Source organism: Fukomys damarensis, unplaced genomic scaffold (assembly GCF_012274545.1).
Source record: "Fukomys damarensis isolate Sample0158 unplaced genomic scaffold, DMR_v1.0_HiC HiC_scaffold_37, whole genome shotgun sequence".
In the NCBI taxonomy this organism is placed as follows: Eukaryota; Metazoa; Chordata; class Mammalia; order Rodentia; family Bathyergidae; genus Fukomys; species Fukomys damarensis.
The window spans coordinates 35,646,692-35,664,074 of NW_022900949.1; the positions used below are offsets into that span (position 1 = coordinate 35,646,692).

Sequence of the window (17,383 nt, forward strand, 5' to 3'; positions counted from 1 at the left end):
CTTCCCAGAATAAAGCCCCAAAATAAAACCCCGGGAAAAAAAAAAAAAAAAAAAAAAAAAAAAAAGATAAATATATAAAAAATTACTATTGAGTTTAAAAATTAATTCTAGTCCCTGACAATTATAGTTAATATAAAATAGTATATACAGATACAGAGTAACTAGTAACAACATGAAGCTTTGTGAGACGGTAAATATATAAATAAATGGAAATGTGCCATTATCCTGGATTGGAAAACTACTGTAATTTCTCTTTTTATAAGTTTAATTCATTCTTAATGAAAATTCCCATAGAGTTTGATAAAATTATTCTGAAATGTTTGAGGTAGAATAGTGATAATAAATAGAATAAAGAAAAGTTGTCTAATCCTACTATATACATTAAAAAGTGAGACTAATCAAAGCATTAAATTAAATAATACCACAAAGATTAAGTATGATTTAAGATTAATTTTAAAATTCTATATGAATATCTATATCATTGGAAAAATATAAAGTTACCCTGTAAGAACCTTGCATATGACAAAATAATGAGGAGAGAAATTGTACTATTTTAAACACATGATTTTGAAGAAATAGGTGTTTGGAAGCAAAATCAGTTTATATCCATTCCTAGAGTCATATATGAATTTGTATTAACTATTCATGAGCAAAATAATGATGTAAATGGTTTCAAGGGAAACATAAAACAGAACAAACTGTTGTCCAGCAATTTAAATGTATAATAGAATGTTTCATTTTATGTATCTTTTACTTCCTCGGCTGAAGACGGCTGGTTTTAAAACTTACAGTTATGTGGCTAAGAAAGAAATAATTGAGCCAGATTCAGGGTTGGTGAAAACAATGGTTGCTTTTCTTCACCTGTGTTATTTTATACTATCTTCTTAGTAATTTTGAACCACTGGCTAATTATTATTAACTGCTTAAATTAATAAAAGTTTGTATGCAGTGAAGATAAATTTTTTTCTCTCCTGTACAGTGTCTTCCTAATTCAGTCCTTCATCTTTGTAGCTTCTAGTAAGACTACACGTAGTTTTAAAAAGTAAGATCTTGCTATCCTGTGTTTCTGAGTGTTCAAATTAGCTTCTTTCTCTTTCCCTTCCTCCCCTCCTCCCTCCCCTGTGGTCATACAGAGGTCTCTTTGTTTCAAAAACTTTTATTTTTACAACTGTCTTCCAAGGTATTTGCTTTTGTTTTTGTTTTGTAAACTGGGGTATTTACTAGGATGACCCTTTGACATCAAAAGCCCACGACAACATGTTGATAGGTGAAAGTCGGGGGTTTCACGTGATGAATGTGACACATTCTGGGATTCTGACACACAGCTCTCCTGCGTGTGGCCAGTGTTCACGGGCCCCTCTCTGTCCCTCAGGCCGCCTACGTGCTTTCCAAGTATCAGTACTTCGTCTGCCCCGTCGAGTACCGCAGCGATGTCAACTCCTTTGTCACCGAGTGTGAGCCTGCTGACCTGTTCCAGCTGCACAGCTACGTGCTGCCCTCCTTCCTGAAGGCGGTGTTGAGGCGGGTAAGAGCGGGTGCCCAAGACGTGTGGTAGGGAGGAACTTTCCTCCCAGAGACCAAGCCATCTGTGCGTGAGGTCAGAGTTCTACTGGAAGCCAAGTCCTGCAGGGCTTTTGACCTGATGGCCTTGCAGTGGTTTTTGTGTGTGGTTACCGTTGATGGTATGTTCTCCCCTTGTGATTTCTCTTTCCTAAGCCTGAATTGAGTTTGAAAATTGCAAATCATTTGTGTCTGAAGAATATACTTAAATATTGATGGTAATTTACTTTGTATGTGTTGTAAGAATGGTTTTTATAATCTGTATATTTTTACAAATCAAATGAGTTAGGATGAGTTTTACATGTTACTGCTATGAATTAGCTCAATTTAAAAATCAAAATTCACCAATTCAAAGAGCACTTAAGTTTTAGAGAATGTTTATTAGCCCAGGAAGCTTCTACTTTCAAAAATGAGCGTTCCAGGCTGGGGATTTAGCTCATTGGCAGAGCGCCTGCCTCACAAGTGCGAGGACCTGAGTTCAATCCCTGTACAAAAAAAAAAAAAAAAAAAAAAAAAAAAAAAAAAAAAAAGAAAAGAAAAGAAAAGAAAGCGTTCCTCCCAAAAGCACACTCTGCTATTTAGAGCACTTTGAAGTCCGCCATGAGAGTACCTACATGCTCCTTAGTAGCTAGCGCTCCCTGACCTGAGGTGTGGTCCACTAAAAAGGAGAATCATTTGTTGCGGGGGGAGACATGCATGGGTGCTCATGTTAGCATTTTGCTTTTAATTAAATTCATAATTTTTTGGAAGCATGTTAACCAATAAATTACTTCTTTCATTAAGTGTTCAGTGTCCAAGCTTTCTGTTACCTGTTCCAGCACTTTCAGGGACACCAGCCTTTGATCCAGGGAAGGCTACTGCTTTGAGCAGCAACCACAGGACTTGCTGTTCCCAGACATCTCTGTTGGACCTCAGTTTGTATTATTATTATTATTTTTTTGTAACAGGGATCAAACTCAGAACCCTGAGCCTGCAAGGCAGGTGGTGGCACCACTGAGCTAAATCCCCAGCTCCTCAGTTTGTGTTATTTACAGAGGAGTGAAAGGTTTGGATTTACAGAATAGACTGCAGAATTCTGTTTTTACTCTTTTCCCCTCTTTTATGATTGTCTTGCTGATGCTCATTTTGATAGTTCTTTGTATTTTTGTTTCCACAGCATTCAGCATAGCTGTAAGAGAAAAATCCAGTTTTTCCCTTTCACCATGTAAAGTTAAATCAAGTGAAATAAATTACAAAATTAAAATGTCATTTTATTACCAGTACTACTGGTTAAAAAAAAAAAAACTATAGAAATTAGCTCAGCAGATTCTCTGCCCATCCAACAGCCCCTACCTACCATTGTCCAGTTCCCAGGTCATCTGGAATACGTTCTACCAGCTGCATGACTCAGGGTCCCCTGGGTGCCTTGCGGAGAGGACAGAAGGGCTGGCCCAGCAGTTGCCAGGACAGAGGACTTGGAATGGATTTTTCTCTGCTGACACTGAAATCTTGGGAAATCAACCCCCCAAAAGAGTGCCACCTGCTTTGACGTACTTTTATATCATGACTTCTGCATTTGAGTAGGAGACATGCTTAAATACAATTTTAGTGGGATTAGTCCCAGTGTCCCCTCTACCACTTTCTTTTTCCTTTACAGGAGACAGTGAGTTTGTATCCTTTCCAGATACACAGCATTGCTCTTTCAACTTTCGCTTCTTTGATTGGCCCATTTGGAGGCTTCTTTGCCAGTGGTTTCAAAAGAGCTTTCAAAATCAAGGTACGTTTTTGGATTCTTTGTTACGTTATTCATGAACATTATTAGAGAGTGTATCTTAGTTGGAATTTGGTCCACTGTTGGTTGAAGTTTAATCCTTAGGCAAAATTTTACAGCTGCACAAAAACTGCCTTTTAGATTAGAGTGTGTTCTTTTCTATTAGGTTTCTTTCCGTCATGCCATGTAAATACATCCATCTTAAAGTGTGCTGCCAGCCTCTTAAAAAAATGGCTTGGATTGGGGATTTAGCTCAGTGGTTCCCCCGCCTGCCTCCCAAGCACAAGGACCCGAGTTCGATCCCTGGTACCAAAAAAAAAAGAAAGAAAGAAAAGTCACCCCAGGTTCTGGGGGCTGGGATTTAGCTCAGTGGTTCTGCTGCCTGCCTCACAAACACAAGATTCCGAGTTCGACCCCCGGTACCAAACAAAGGAAAAAAAAAAAAAAAATGGCTTGCTCCCTAAATATTGGTATTAGCAGAATCCTGTTTATTCAAGTGCTAGGGGTCTAACCATGAATGATCTGAAACTTAGTGCTCGTCCAGTCTCACTTGAAGGGTATCGCAGAGCCTTCAGGTGGGTAGCCATCCATTCTGCTTGATTGGGGATTGCCAAGCTTTCCTGGGAAGAGCGAATGCTGTTGTGTTCAGCAAGGCATACCGTGATTCCTATCATACCTCTCCACTCTGAATTCTGCTGTTGCAGTGGGAGCCCCCATACACAGGCCATATGTTGATGAATACGTGTGATTGGGTCTTAATAAAACTGTATTTACAGGGGGCCAGGGATTTAACTCAGTGTTTCCAGAGCCTGCCTTGCAAGCACAAGGGCCCAAGTTCAATCCCTGGTACCAAAAAAAAAAAATTTTACAAAGCAGGCTGTGGGCTGGATTTGGTCTTGGAGACCTAGTTTGCAAACTCTGCTCTAGATACTTCAAACTGTCCTTATGTTTTGATTAGGCCAGCTCATCATGAAGGGACATCACCTTGTCTCCCTTACTTAAGGCAGGGTCACATTGTGTGCCCTGAGGGGCTAGTGAGTGAGGTGAGGTGAAGGTGGTGAGAGCAGGGAAGGTGTCTGAGAGGTAGCATTTGAGAGGAGGTCTGAGCAAAGGAGAGTGAGTCCTGCAGAGAAAGCAAAGGGAGAGAGTTGCAGGGAGTGCAGAGGAGTGGAGGCCGCACTGCTCCCCGGGAAGGACACTCGAGTCATCGGGAAGGTGGATGCACCTGGGGACCCCAGTGCTGCGTGGAGTCAGTCAGACCCAGGAGGCATCAGGTGGTTTCTGTTGTATGAGAAGTCATTTGAAGGAAGTGGGAAGGGGATCTGAGGTAAGGGAGGCGTGAAGGGCGTGGAAGGTCCGTGTCTGTAACTACTGACTATTCTAGGCGTGTGCTATTAGAAACAAATGAATAAACTTCACTTAACGTAATAAAACCTGACTTTAGAAAACTTTCCATTAAGTTAATTTTAACGTTTAATTAGTGTCACTCTGATGCTCTAGGTCAGTTCCACAATCATCCTCAAATGAGCTCATACTTGAAAGACATGGTTTTAATCTGTTGGATATGTTCTGATAAATCTGCATTTAGTGGAAAAACTTAATAGCATTTTCCTTATATAGCTCATGATGCCGTAAAGATGTGTAAATGTCCGTAAGAGTTTTATACAGGTGATATTGTTGGCAAATTCATGCATGTATTTGTTTCTAAAGGATTTTGCAAACACCATCCCTGGGCACGGCGGAATCATGGACAGATTTGACTGTCAGTATTTGATGGCAACTTTTGTGCACGTATACATCACCAGTTTCATAAGGTACTTTGCATGCCAAAACTTCATCACACAATTGCTTTGAGTCCTGATTTACACTAACATGCATTTAAACAAGTTAACTTTTCGGTCACTGGGAACCTACGTTATCAAAGAGACTGTTGGCCCCTGCACTGTAATTTTGGGTAGTGTGATACTGTTACTTTGCAAATATTTTACATACCTTTAAAGCAACTTAGCGCAAAACAAAAGCATAGTATATCCGTGGTTCTTAACAAGACAGGCTAATGACAGTTCATGTGCCTAATACTGGATTTAAAGCATGAGGTTAATTTCTCATCTGTGGGCATTAAAGTGGTGATAAAGCTAATAGTTAAAAAGTAGAAAACAGTTTATTTCATCTGCCAATTATTGCTTGAGTGCCTGTTACATGTCCTAGAAGTTCTAGGCATAGAGTTAGCAGAGAACGAAACCAGGTGTTGAGAGGTTTGGAGGGAGGAGGATCAGAAACGGGCAGTAAACAAATACAGCTTGTTAGATGCTTGTAAGTGTCAAGAACAAAAATAAAGTGGGCCAGGGTGATCCTGCTTATGGGGAGGGGTAGGGGGTGGCTACTGCTGTTTTATAAAGGTTGGTTATTCTTGATAATAAAACGCCATGTTTGAATTTGCCCTAAAATGGGGCTTGGGTGTTCCCGCTAAGCCCGTTGTGTTCCATGGGCCCAGGGGCAGGGCACTTAAAATAGCACCTGTGGTGTGGGCCGCCCAGATTGCCTTCATACACTTATCTGCAGTGAAGCTCATATTTAGAGGTCCCTACATACATACGTTACACGCTAATTATTTTTTTTTTTTTTGGACTAGGGATCGAACTCAGGACCTTGCACTTGCAAGGCAGGCATGGTGCCACTGAGTTAAATCCCAGGTGACATATGTTAAATATATACCTGTACCAGTGGAAGAATTTTTGTGATTTTTTTTTTTTTATTTTGAGCAAGAGAGAGGCTGCAATGTCATTAAAGGTTTATCGATTTCATTAATGTTTTCAAATAAACTTCTAGGTTTGCCAATTTTCTCTATGGTGTATTTGTTTTGTACACCATTGATTTCTCCTCTCATTTTTCATTCCTGTATCTTTTAGGTTTAATTTGCTGTTCTTTTTCTAGCTTCTTGAGGTGAAACCTAGATTATTGATGTCCAGCCTTCTTGTCTAAGACTACAGGCGTTCTCATCAGTACCACTTTACTTCATCCTACAAGTTATATTTGTATTTTCCTTACTCATTTCTAAATATTTTCTTTTTGCCAATATTGACACATGGCTTATTTAGAAGTTTATTGATTGATTTCCAGGTGAAGATTTTCTCATCTTTCTTTGTTGATATTTGAGTCCCACTGTGGTCAGAAAACACATATTTTAGGGTTTCAGTGTTTATTTTTGACCCATGTTGAAGCTGCACATGGATCTGATGCAGAGAAATGTAGCTCCCAACCTGCTAGATGCCTAATGTGTTGAGTTTGTGTCCCCTAAAATCGAAGAGTGATTCTAAAGGACAGTGGAGGTCCAGACCAGGAAAGGTTTATTGAGAGATCACTCCCAAGAGACAGAAGGGGCACCGAAGTGGTTGTCACCGAGGCCCTTTGTCAGGGGTAATTTATACAGGGAAGACACAGTGAGGGTACAGCGTGGGCCACACTGCCACTCACCGATAGTAGTCTTACAAGTAAAGCTACTTAGCTAATGTTGAGCAACAGGGAAGCGGGTCACAGAGCAAGGGTACCTGGAAAGAGCAAAAGCATTTTAAGGAAGGGATGAGTCCAAACACTGATCACCCACTTGGGCGACTGATGCCCAGCTGGACTTTCTGGACCAGGCAGTGCTAATTATAGTATAAATCCAAGTTACAGGCCTCACGCCTGGCATCAGTCTTTATCTTGAAGCCCGGTCATCTTCACATATGCCTCCAGCCTCAGTTTTGGTATACTCTGATCTTTTCAGACTCTCTGAAGGGCCTGTCCTTGTCTGAATGTCTGTTCATTTGTATCTAACTTAGCTGCCTATAGTAAAACAAATGTGCATTTGGTAGTTTCCCCATGTAACACTGTAATGTGTCAGTTGGGTGAAATTTAATTAAATCTTTTGTGTGGATTTAGTTTTTATTTTCTGACTTGCTTGTTGTGTTGGTTACAAAGAGAGCTTTGTTAAAAGCTCTTGATGCAATTATAAATTTATTCCTCTTTCTAGTTCTGTCAATTTTTGCATTCTGTATTTTGAGGTTGAATTGGGTGCATACAAACTTAAGATCACTATATTTCTCTCTTGAATTGGTCCTTTTATGTTACAATGTCTACCATCCTTATTACCTGTCTTCAAGCCTACTCTTTTGGATATTAGAAAAGCTACAGCAGCATTCTTATGATTAGTGTTTGCATAGCATTTCTCTCTTATTTTATTTTTAGCATTCTATTGTCATTATTTTTGATGGTGTGTTTCTCTTTTGTTTTTGTTTGTTGGTTTGTTTGTTTGTTTTTTGAGACGGGTCTCACTAAGTAGCTGAGACTGACCTAGAACTCAAGCGATCCTCCTGCCTCAACCTTCATGGTGCTGGGATTACAAGGCATGTACCACCATGCCCAGCGGTTTCTCTTTTCTAGTAAACATTTAGCTTGAATTTCTTGTTTTATAACCAAGTTAACAGACTTTGTCTTTTAAATTGAAGTATTTAGTTTATTTGCTTGATAGATATTTATTTGTTGATATACAGTATTTGGATGTTAGTGATGAGAACAATTTTTTTCAGAACTTTTTATTTTCAGAAAATGCAGCTTTTGGGGGCATTAACTTATACTCTTTAAGGAACAGCTGCTATTCTCTGAGTAGGGAGAAGTCATTCTGGGCCTCACTGTCCACCCCTGGAAAGCAAATAATTCCTCCTTTTAGAGATGCAGGGCTGGTGCCAGGATGGGGATGCCCAGCACCTGCTGACATAGCTTTGCACTCAGTTGAACTTGCTAAAAGTGCTTCCCTTTCTCTGTGGACCCTGTTCTGGTCTGTGCTGTGGCTGTTGCTGAATCCTGTGCAGAAATGCAGTAGGGCAGGCTGCACCCTGGCTGGAGTGCACTTGGGCCATGAGAGGCTCCTGGCCAGGGAGGGTTGACAGATGGCCTGGGGCCATGAGCATGGGGTGACTCATGGGTGGTGATCGGATCTCCTGTGTAGTTTTCACAAATCAAAGATTTCTACATTAACTGGTTTCACTTCTCATCCTCCTTGTGATAACACCATATAGCAGACGTTTCTTTGTTGCCAGGATTTCTACTTCCTGTTACTTTGTTTAAACAGTTTTAGTTATTGTGAATCATACATGTATTTCCCCATGTATGTGTCAGAATTCCCTTCTGTCTCCCATGTATGACTTAGGTGTCGCTTGTTCCAGTTTTCTCTCCACAAAACGTAAACCTCACTCTGCTTTCCCCACCTGAGTAGGCTGGGGAAGTACAGGAGCAGCACAGGCACAGAAAGATTGAACTGGGTACATTCTTCTTTTTCTTTTTTTGGTACCAGCGGTCGAACTCAGACCCTTGTGCTTGTGAGGCAGGTGCCAGAACCACTGAGCTAAATCCCTGGCCCCCAAAACTGAGTACATTCTTAACCCTCGATGAACCAGTGCTGGAAAAGTGCAAACACAGGTGGTCTGGATTCATCAGTGGGTTCGGTTCCAGAGTCTAGGGATGGGAAACCACAGTCTCACCATAGCTGACTGCCATTGTAGCTCTTGTGGGAAAGGTCGGGGTCATGCCCTGTGCTCACAGCCTGGGAAGGGAACCTGGAAGAGGTGCCAGGAGGGCACTTTGAGGAGGGATCCCAGCTGGCTATGGAGCTTTGGGAATAAGAGTGGGGCCAGGCGAGGGTGTGTGCACTGCCCAGCCCTTCCTCTGCCTACACCTGGTCCCCTGGCCGCTGCTGTGGGTTATGTGGAGGGCAGGACCCTCTTCCTTCTCCTCCTTTCAGACAGCGCGGAACAGTAGAACTTGTTTGGTGACTTGGGTCACCTGATACTTTCTTGGACCAGGTTCTAGTGCCTGTTGCTTATCTTGGGCAGGGGCTTTAGTGCTAGGCTCAGGACGTCTGCATTCTGTCTCCTTAACATTTCTAGCTCCCTGTTTCTTTGACAAAGTAGCTTTTACCATCTGGAAATCTGTCTAAAGGTAAGAATTTAAATTGGGTTTTTGTGCCCACTTTTGGGTTTCTCCTGTGCCTGGCAAGCTCCTTTCCTTACGGAATGGTTTTGTGTCCTGTCCAGTCTTGGGGTCTCATTTGTCACTGCCTCTCAGCTCAGCCTGCCCTCCAGAGACTCTCTGTCTGACCTTGATCTGCACGCCCCTGTTGGCCTGTGTCATCCCTGTGTTCTGTGTTTGTGTATTTCCGCATTTGGATTGTGTGTTCCTCAGAGCAGACTAGTTTTGGATTTCTCTCTCCTGACAGTATGGGCCAGTAAAGTGAGCTCTTACCAAAAGCCACCTCAGTTCTGGGAGGTCACTGCTCTGCACTCGGAGGAGGGGTTGGGCTGTACTCGTGGTAAATGTTGCCCTTCACCCTGGGAAAGCAGAACTCACTCTGTCTCTCCACTGTTCCTCAGGGGCCCGAATCCCAGCAAGGTACTGCAGCAGCTGCTGGTGCTCCAGCCAGACCAGCAGCTGAACATCTACAGAACCCTGAAGACGCACCTCATTGAGAAGGGCATCCTCCAGCCCGCCTTGAAGGTGTGACTGGCCCGAGGGAGGACTTGGGACAAGGAGAAGCCTGGCAGACAAAATCTTGTCCCTGTACAGAAAAATGGTTGAAAATGCAATAGATTGAACTTTCACAGGCACAAATGTTTCTCCTCTGAAATTACTGTGAATATTTAACAAACACTTGATCTGAGTCATGAAATAAGTAGCAAATCGCCACCAAAATATCCTGTCCTTTTTCTGTGATGTGTTTCCTGACATTAACTTCCTTCACCCTACTTGCTGGGTTTCATAATTTTAAAGAGTCAAATGCTATAAAATGAGTAACTCCAGGGTGTCTTCAGATAATACCTGGCAGTGGGATCTTTTGCACAAATATTTACTTTTGCCCTTCAAGCTGCTCTTTCATTTTTGCAGGACATTTTATGTAAGGCACAATAGGAAGCCAGTTCTCTTGGACTTCCTCCTCTTCTATCAGAAGAATGTTCCGAAGCTTAGTAGGGTGGGGGAAAGATTGTTCCCCCAACCCCTTCCTTCTCTTTTTCCTTTCCTTCTCTTCCGTTCCCTTTTTTCCTTTTCTCCTTTCCCTCTCTCCCTTCCCCCTCTTCTCTCTCTCCTCCCTCCCTCCTTCCTTCTGTTCCTTCCATTCCTCTCTTTGGGTCTCTGTCTTTCTGTCGTTGTCTTTGTCTCTGTCTTTTCGTACAGGGGATAAAACTGAGAGCCTTGTGTGTGCAAGGTATGTCCTCTACTTTTGACTCACCCCAGCCATTTGTCCACTTTTCAAAGTAGTCTTTTTCTGGGAGAAAACGTTCTACTTTTAGCTAGGTTCAAAATTTGGAAAAGGGAGGCTGCAGTTTCTGCTACTATTGATAGAGCAGTCATCAAAATACATCTGATAAAATTGTTTGGGAAATGACTTTGCAGAACCTTTCTAAGAGAAGAAAAGGTGATTCCTGCCGGAGGAGCAGGTGTACAGGTGCTGCCCGTGCACTGTGTTCTAAGGACAGCATGAAGCAGCAGTGCTGTGGCTGGGCCTGTGGGCAAAGCCAACCCATCTCTCTCGCTGCCCTGTGCGCTGCCTTCACTGAGCTCTGAGGCCTGGCACTGAGCAAACCAGCGCAGGGCAGGGAGCGGGGCAGGGGCTGGCTGGGGCTGGCCAAGGGCAAGAGTGACCATGGCGTTGTGCAGGCCCTGTGTGCCCCTCGTCTCCAGGATGGCCCTTTGGCAACGCGACCAGGACAAGGACGATCAGCCCACCGACCTGAGCCTGGAGTAACTCCCTGGTACTGATCTTGGTCCTGCTGCACTTTGCCTTCATGTCCTCCAGTCTGAGGGCGGAAGACAATGCCTCTTTCTTTCAAGAATGAAGACCCAGCAGATGTGATTCCCACCAAAAACAAAGAGCACAAATGCCAAACCTTTGCTTTGGTGGACTGGACACTAACACACAAGAGTACTATCTTTTTTAGTATATATTTTTATCGTTACAGTGTATGTTGGCAACACGTAACGATTCCATGCGCCTCGGGGAACTGGTACCTGGACACACTGCATCTTGATCATTCTCCTTCCCTTCCCCCTCCCACTGCCTCCCTTCCACAGATCCATCGACTGTACAGAAGCTTCCTGTGCTGTGTGCTGTCTAGACCCACATCTCATGTATCGGACAGTTGGCAGGAAGCCTTCAGAAATTTCCAGGTGTTCAGAGGGAAGAAACAGATATATTTTAAAGAATGCTTTGCTAATGAAGAGAGTAAATATTTTTGTTTAAATCAGAAACAGATTACAATCGTTTTGTATTTCCATTCTCTTACCCCTGAAATAGAAAGTTGCTGCAAGGGACCCTGTCAAATGGACCTTAACTGTCAGTCTTATCCTGAGTCCTGAGGGGTCACAGGAGACACAGTTGCACTCAGGACCGAATCTCATTCTTGTTCTGGCCTGGCAGGCCCTTAGCTGACTGGCCACTGCTGCGCGTGCTGTCAGCAGATTTCTCTGTGCTCCTCAAAAGCTTGGAATCGCCGCTGAGACTGTTGTATGAAGGGGTGGCCGCTCCAAAGAGCAGAACACCTCTGAGTTTTCAACACCTCCTACTTTTGTTTGCCCCATTAAAAGCACCAGATGTTGATCTTAAGAGAATTTCAGACACCAAAGTTTAAAAATATGTACAATGAAAACATTGTGATAGGAGCTTGCATTGAAAACTTTGCAGCCCGCAGGAGTGAAAACTCATTGGAGATCCATAGATGCCACATTTTTCTGTAAAGTAATTGGTAAGACTTCTCAAGATAGAATTATGAGGGCAGTACTTAATATGTATATTATAAAATTATGAACAAAGTATGAAACTAAGGATATTTGGGGTCACAGCTTTTCCTTAGATACGCTTTTAGAGTGGGATGTACATTATATGTAAAAAAAAATTATATGTAAAAAAAATTTTAACAGAGCTCTGATGATCAGCCTTTTTAGCATACTTTTATAGCATGTATATTAAAATAGAATATATTTTAGCAAAAGATCGCCATGAAACCCTGACTTGATCACTTTTCTACTTGTGCTAGGATGAGGACTTAGATTGCAGTGCGGCAGTGTAGTGGAAAAGTGCAAAGTAGCCTCTTTCTTCACAGTTGAGGCTCCTCGCTCCGGATCTGCTTACTGGGGAGGAGCTGCAGTGAGACCTCCGCATGCTGTCTAAGCTGTGAAACAAATGTATTTTCTTGCACTTTTTCTTGGTGCCAGGACACACATCAGCGCTGAAAGCAAAGAGACTTCGCTGCCCACTTAGTTTCTTTTATGTACAGCATCTCTTCATTTGCACTTTGGCTTGAACGAAGACAGCGTCACCTTGTTCCACGGAGAACAAATGGTAGAAACTGTATTGTACACGGGTGAACATTCATGTTTTCTGTCAGTCCTCTGAATCTTTTTACTGATATCGCGATAGGAAAATAAAACCAAATATCGTATTTTGAGTTTTTTGTGCCATTTTCTCATTGGACAAAGCAGAATTCACTGCACTAGTGTTTACGCAGTAGTGACAGATACACACATATATTCACCTCTACAGTGACATCTTCAGAGTGGAGGGGAGCAAGTTTTGGGACACTTGAACAACTGTGTTGGTTAAGAGGTGATGTCTTGAGTTTCTGAGGTATGCACCAGAGTTTGTAGTGATGTGTTTATTTTGGAAATTTGCTGAATGGCATCTGATCCCTCCTAGAACTGTGAACTGTTGGAAGCCAATTCAGGCTGTCTCACTTGGCCTCTTTGTCCCCAGTCTGGCCAAAGCGTATGTCCTGCAGGTACCCAGGCTTCTGAGCAAATGGGCTTGGAGACTAAGAGGCTCCTGGGAGCTCCCATTGTCCCACACCTTGTCTTTTCTGCATAGCTGTGGGATGGGTTTCATTAGCTCATTGTATTATTTTAAGGATTCAGGGAAACAGGTAATTTGCAGCCGATATGGAGTAGCTGGTCATTAACCCTTAAGTTTCCTTTGTCCCATCTGCTCCTGTCCTGTTGCCTCTTTTGTGGAAAGGGATGGGGTGGGGGTGGGGGTGGAACAGAAAAACAAATTTTAGCTCTGGCTTCTTTCAGCATCATTGACCCAAGTGTCCCTTGAACTGCAGATGGCTCAGCAGTTTACTTTTTTCATCCTGGGGTGTCTGATGCAGCCAGCACAGAGCTTTGTTCGGGAAAGATGAAAGTGTCAGGGTCTGCAGCCCTTTACAACGATGGGTCTGATGGAGGAGTGTGCCAGGTGAGGGGGCTGTGGCCTGTTGGTAGTGGTGACAGAGGGGAAATAAATGTAACTCCCAGACTCCTAGGTATCAGATGCCAAGTTTGTGTTCCCCACAATTGAATGAATTCTAAGGAACAACAGAAGTTGAGTAGGAAAAATTTGAGAGAGCTCCTGAGAGACAGGAAGTGACTGGAAAGTGGGTTGCCAACAAGCCCACTCCTCAAAGGAAGTTTTACAGATCGACATCACAAGGTGGGTACAACATGGGTCAGAACCTTGATCAATAAGGTTACAGGTATAGTCACTTAGTATTGATCCAGTGGGGAAGCAGGTCACGTAGCAAGGGTACATGGAAAGACCAAGGGCCTTTTTAGGGAGAGAGGAATCAGAAGGTCCTGGTCACCCACTGGGGTGGCTGATGTCTATCCAGACCTTATTGGCCCAGGTAACACCAGTTATAGTCTTCAATTTATTGCTTATGCTTAAGGGGTGGTATATAGGCCTGGCATTAAACAGATGCTCATCCAGCCGCATGTGATGTATTCTCCTCTTCTGCACTGACTCCCTTGAGAGCCTAGTCCTGTCTGACTGCCTATACCGTTTCTACCTAAATTCACTATCTATTAATACCAGGAATGTGGGGAAGCCCCATCTGCTCTTCACTCAGAGCCTGTTCATCCGTAGCTAGGGCTGCTCATCACTTCCTGAAACGCACACTTCAAATCCACTCACCAGGAAGGGGCTGCATCTCAGAAGCTGGGTAGTAGCTGTAGGTCAGGCCTAGATGATATAACCCCAGTTAGATTCCTGGCGTAGATGAGCTGGTGGTCTGTGCACAGGAGTGGGCCTTCTGGAATCATTGAATTAATATTGAGCAGTTCATAGAAAGCTGGGCTGGCTCATTTTCCAGTGATAGCAAAGTGAGTTCCAGAAGTAGCTGAGAGGACCTGATCCAGGCCCCTCCGTTGACTGCCCGACCTGAGTATGATGGAGACAGGGCTTTCCTGTTCAGGAACATGTGATTGTACACTTCAGACAGGCTGGGAAGAGTAGCACATTTGGGGAACATTGTTGACTGATCTATTCAATGTATTTCTCTTTGGCTTTAATCCTCAAATGTTTGTGAAGGAGCAGCAGCAGAAGTTTCCTCCTGGTGAGATGGACACACCGGAATGGTGAGAACTTCAATTTGTTTCTTGTCCCCAACAGCTATACTGAAATCTAATTTTCCTACCATAACACTGTTCATCACCAAATCCATCTTGAGGACAGTTCCACATTTTTCCAGAAGCTTCCTGGGTAACTATTTACAGTAATCACCTGGTTTGAGCTTAGAAACCAAAATGTCAATGTGGAAAGTAGAGGCCAGGAGGTTTTTAGCTGGGAACAAGGACTCCATCTGCTCTTGGATCAGAGGGCATATGTCTTACACTCTGGCAGAAAATTTATCTACATTTTGGATATGTCTTGAGACTTTTCAGAAGACTGAGATTAAGGATGACTAATTATTTTAGCAAAAAGAATTTTAGGGCAAGCCGGGCCTGGTGGTGCATGCCTGTAATCCCAGCACTTGGGAGGCTGAGGCAGGAGGATTGCTGTGAGTTTAAGACCAGCCTGGGCTATATAGTGAGTTCCATGTCAGTCTCAATTACATAGTGAGACCCTGTCTCAAAAAAAAAAAAAAAATGGTGGGACAGCCCAACATTTAGTCTGCAGCAAGGGTACTACTGGCTGCTTTTATCCAGATTGATGGTAAAAATCAGGTCAAAAGGCAGAGCAGAAAAAATTGAAAAACTTAAATTTTGGCTCAGAAGGAACCATGTGTAAAGTTAGGGCCAAAAAGGGTATTTCAGCTAAAGAGATTAGCCCCATTAAAAAGAAATGAAGTATTTTATATAAGGACAAGAAAAAAGATTCCTTCAGGGCATCTCAGGAATCAGCAAGACCCCTCCCATCACATACTCAAGGGTACAAAGTTGACAACCTTTTGTTTGAGAATAGTCCCTGTAAACCCTGCTGGAAAAGGGCCTATGAGTCATTTCACCATGTTCAGCCATCCAGGCACTTAGAAGCTGCTGTAGCCACGGTCCAAAGGGGCCTGACTACTGCTTCCACTGACAGTAGAACTTGGTATTTGCCTATGTGATGCTAGTTTTTCTGACATGCAGAATGCAAGAGTTTGTAAGGTTGTGAAGGCTTCCATTTAAATTTCAAGGGAAAGTGTGGGAAGCCAGGCAGGGAGTTCCTGAGAAAGCAGCTTGAGAAGCTGTGGGTATGAAGCCAAAGGCCCAGTGGACCCCAGGAATTGAACATGTCAGGAATGTGGAACATTAGCCAAGAAAAGGTAGAGGCTGTGCTGGACTCAGTCTGAAAGAGTATTTGTGGGATGCATCTGTCAAGGCCAGAGGGGCACAGCTGCCCAAGCCCTTTGAAATACATTTTACTACCACGTCCCCTGGCTGCTAGACGTTGAGCTGTGGACTTAATGTTTGCCTTGCAGGATTTCAGTCTGGCTTTGGGCCAGTTCTCTTCTATCCCTCTCTCCCCTCTTTTTGTAATAGGAATGTTTATGCTAACATTGTACCCTGAGACAATGTAATTTATTTTTAACTCCAGTTTATAGGTGAGAATTTGCCTTTATTCTCAAGAGACTTGAATTTGAACTTTTGAAAAATGCTGGAACTGTTAGACTTTGAGGAAGGGATTATTGCATTTCTGGTTGTATCAGGATAGTTGGATTATGTTAGGTGGAATTAAGACCCTGTGATTGTATTAATTTGGAGATTAAGCATGGTTTGAAATGTATTTGGGTGTGAAACTGTTTAGGGGTAGATTGTGATAGTCTTATATCAACTTTATTGGATTAAGAAACATCTCCCTCCTAGGTGTGTCCAGGGTTTAAGAGCACAACTCAGTGAGTGTTTGAATCACAAGTGTTCAGCTTGGTGGTATAGGAAAGCTCAAATTCAACACAAGAAAAATGACAAGAATTCTGCAAAACCAGACTGCAATGGAATAGAAGGCAAGTTGCAGGCTGCCTTTGATTGCTTCATTCAACAAATTACATGAGCCCAGTTCTCTGAAGTCCTTACAACAGGGAACTAGATAAAATGCTTGGTCTTTTTGTGACTTCCAGTCTGCTGGGGAAACACCACTAGGAACTAATTTGGAGTGTGGTTGTAGAAGATGTGACAGAGAAGGGTAATGCAGAGCGTTACCAGGGTTCAGGACAGCATCACAATCATTAATGTTGGTCAGTCAGGACCTCACTTGGAAGGGGACTTGTGAGAGGAGCCTGAAGGTAAAGGAGGAAAAGGAGCACAGCAGAGGGCACAGCCAGAGCAAAAGCCCTGTGGCAAAAGCAGGCCTTAGGCAGCATGGTGGAGAGAAGGGGACAGAGGACAGAAGCCCATTGGGGGGTTAAAGTGGGGAGTGGCATCGTCTGGCATTGCTGCTGCTGTGGTAAGAATCAGTGGAAGGTAAACACCAGACAAAAACCAAAACTCCCAGTTCGCAAACTAAGGCTTGGACAGGTGCTCAGGGAAATATGCTTACACTGCACCACAGCAGGTGGAAAGTCTGGGCATGACTAGTTTCTTTAATGTAGCAGTGGAGGTTGAACCCAATGCCTTTGACTGGTCTACTCCCCAGTCCTTTTTAAATTTTGATCCAAGGTTTTGGTAGGTCACTAAATTGCTCAGATTGGGCTTGAATTTGTGATCTTTCTTTGTTCTCCCAGAATGCTGGGATTACAGGTGTGTGCCACCATGCCTAGTTCAATATTTGTGATAACCAACCTGACTCCATCTTGAATTGGGAATGTGATAGCC

The 17,383-nt window shown here is 43.1% G+C and overlaps 1 protein-coding gene across 1 annotated transcript in view; it reads left to right on the top strand.

Annotated features, from left to right (window-relative positions):
* The window catches only part of Cds1 (CDP-diacylglycerol synthase 1), a 43,538-nt gene extending 33,141 nt beyond the window's left edge, over nucleotides 1-10,397 (top strand). The window contains exons 10-13 of the mRNA XM_010619458.3: nucleotides 1,373-1,525; nucleotides 3,197-3,316; nucleotides 5,021-5,124; nucleotides 9,718-10,397. Coding sequence (XP_010617760.1) covers nucleotides 1,373-1,525; nucleotides 3,197-3,316; nucleotides 5,021-5,124; nucleotides 9,718-9,847 — 507 coding nt within the window. The 3' untranslated portion in view covers nucleotides 9,848-10,397. The remainder of the gene's footprint in view (nucleotides 1-1,372; nucleotides 1,526-3,196; nucleotides 3,317-5,020; nucleotides 5,125-9,717) is intronic.
* Nucleotides 10,398-17,383: the final 6,986 nt, after the last annotated feature.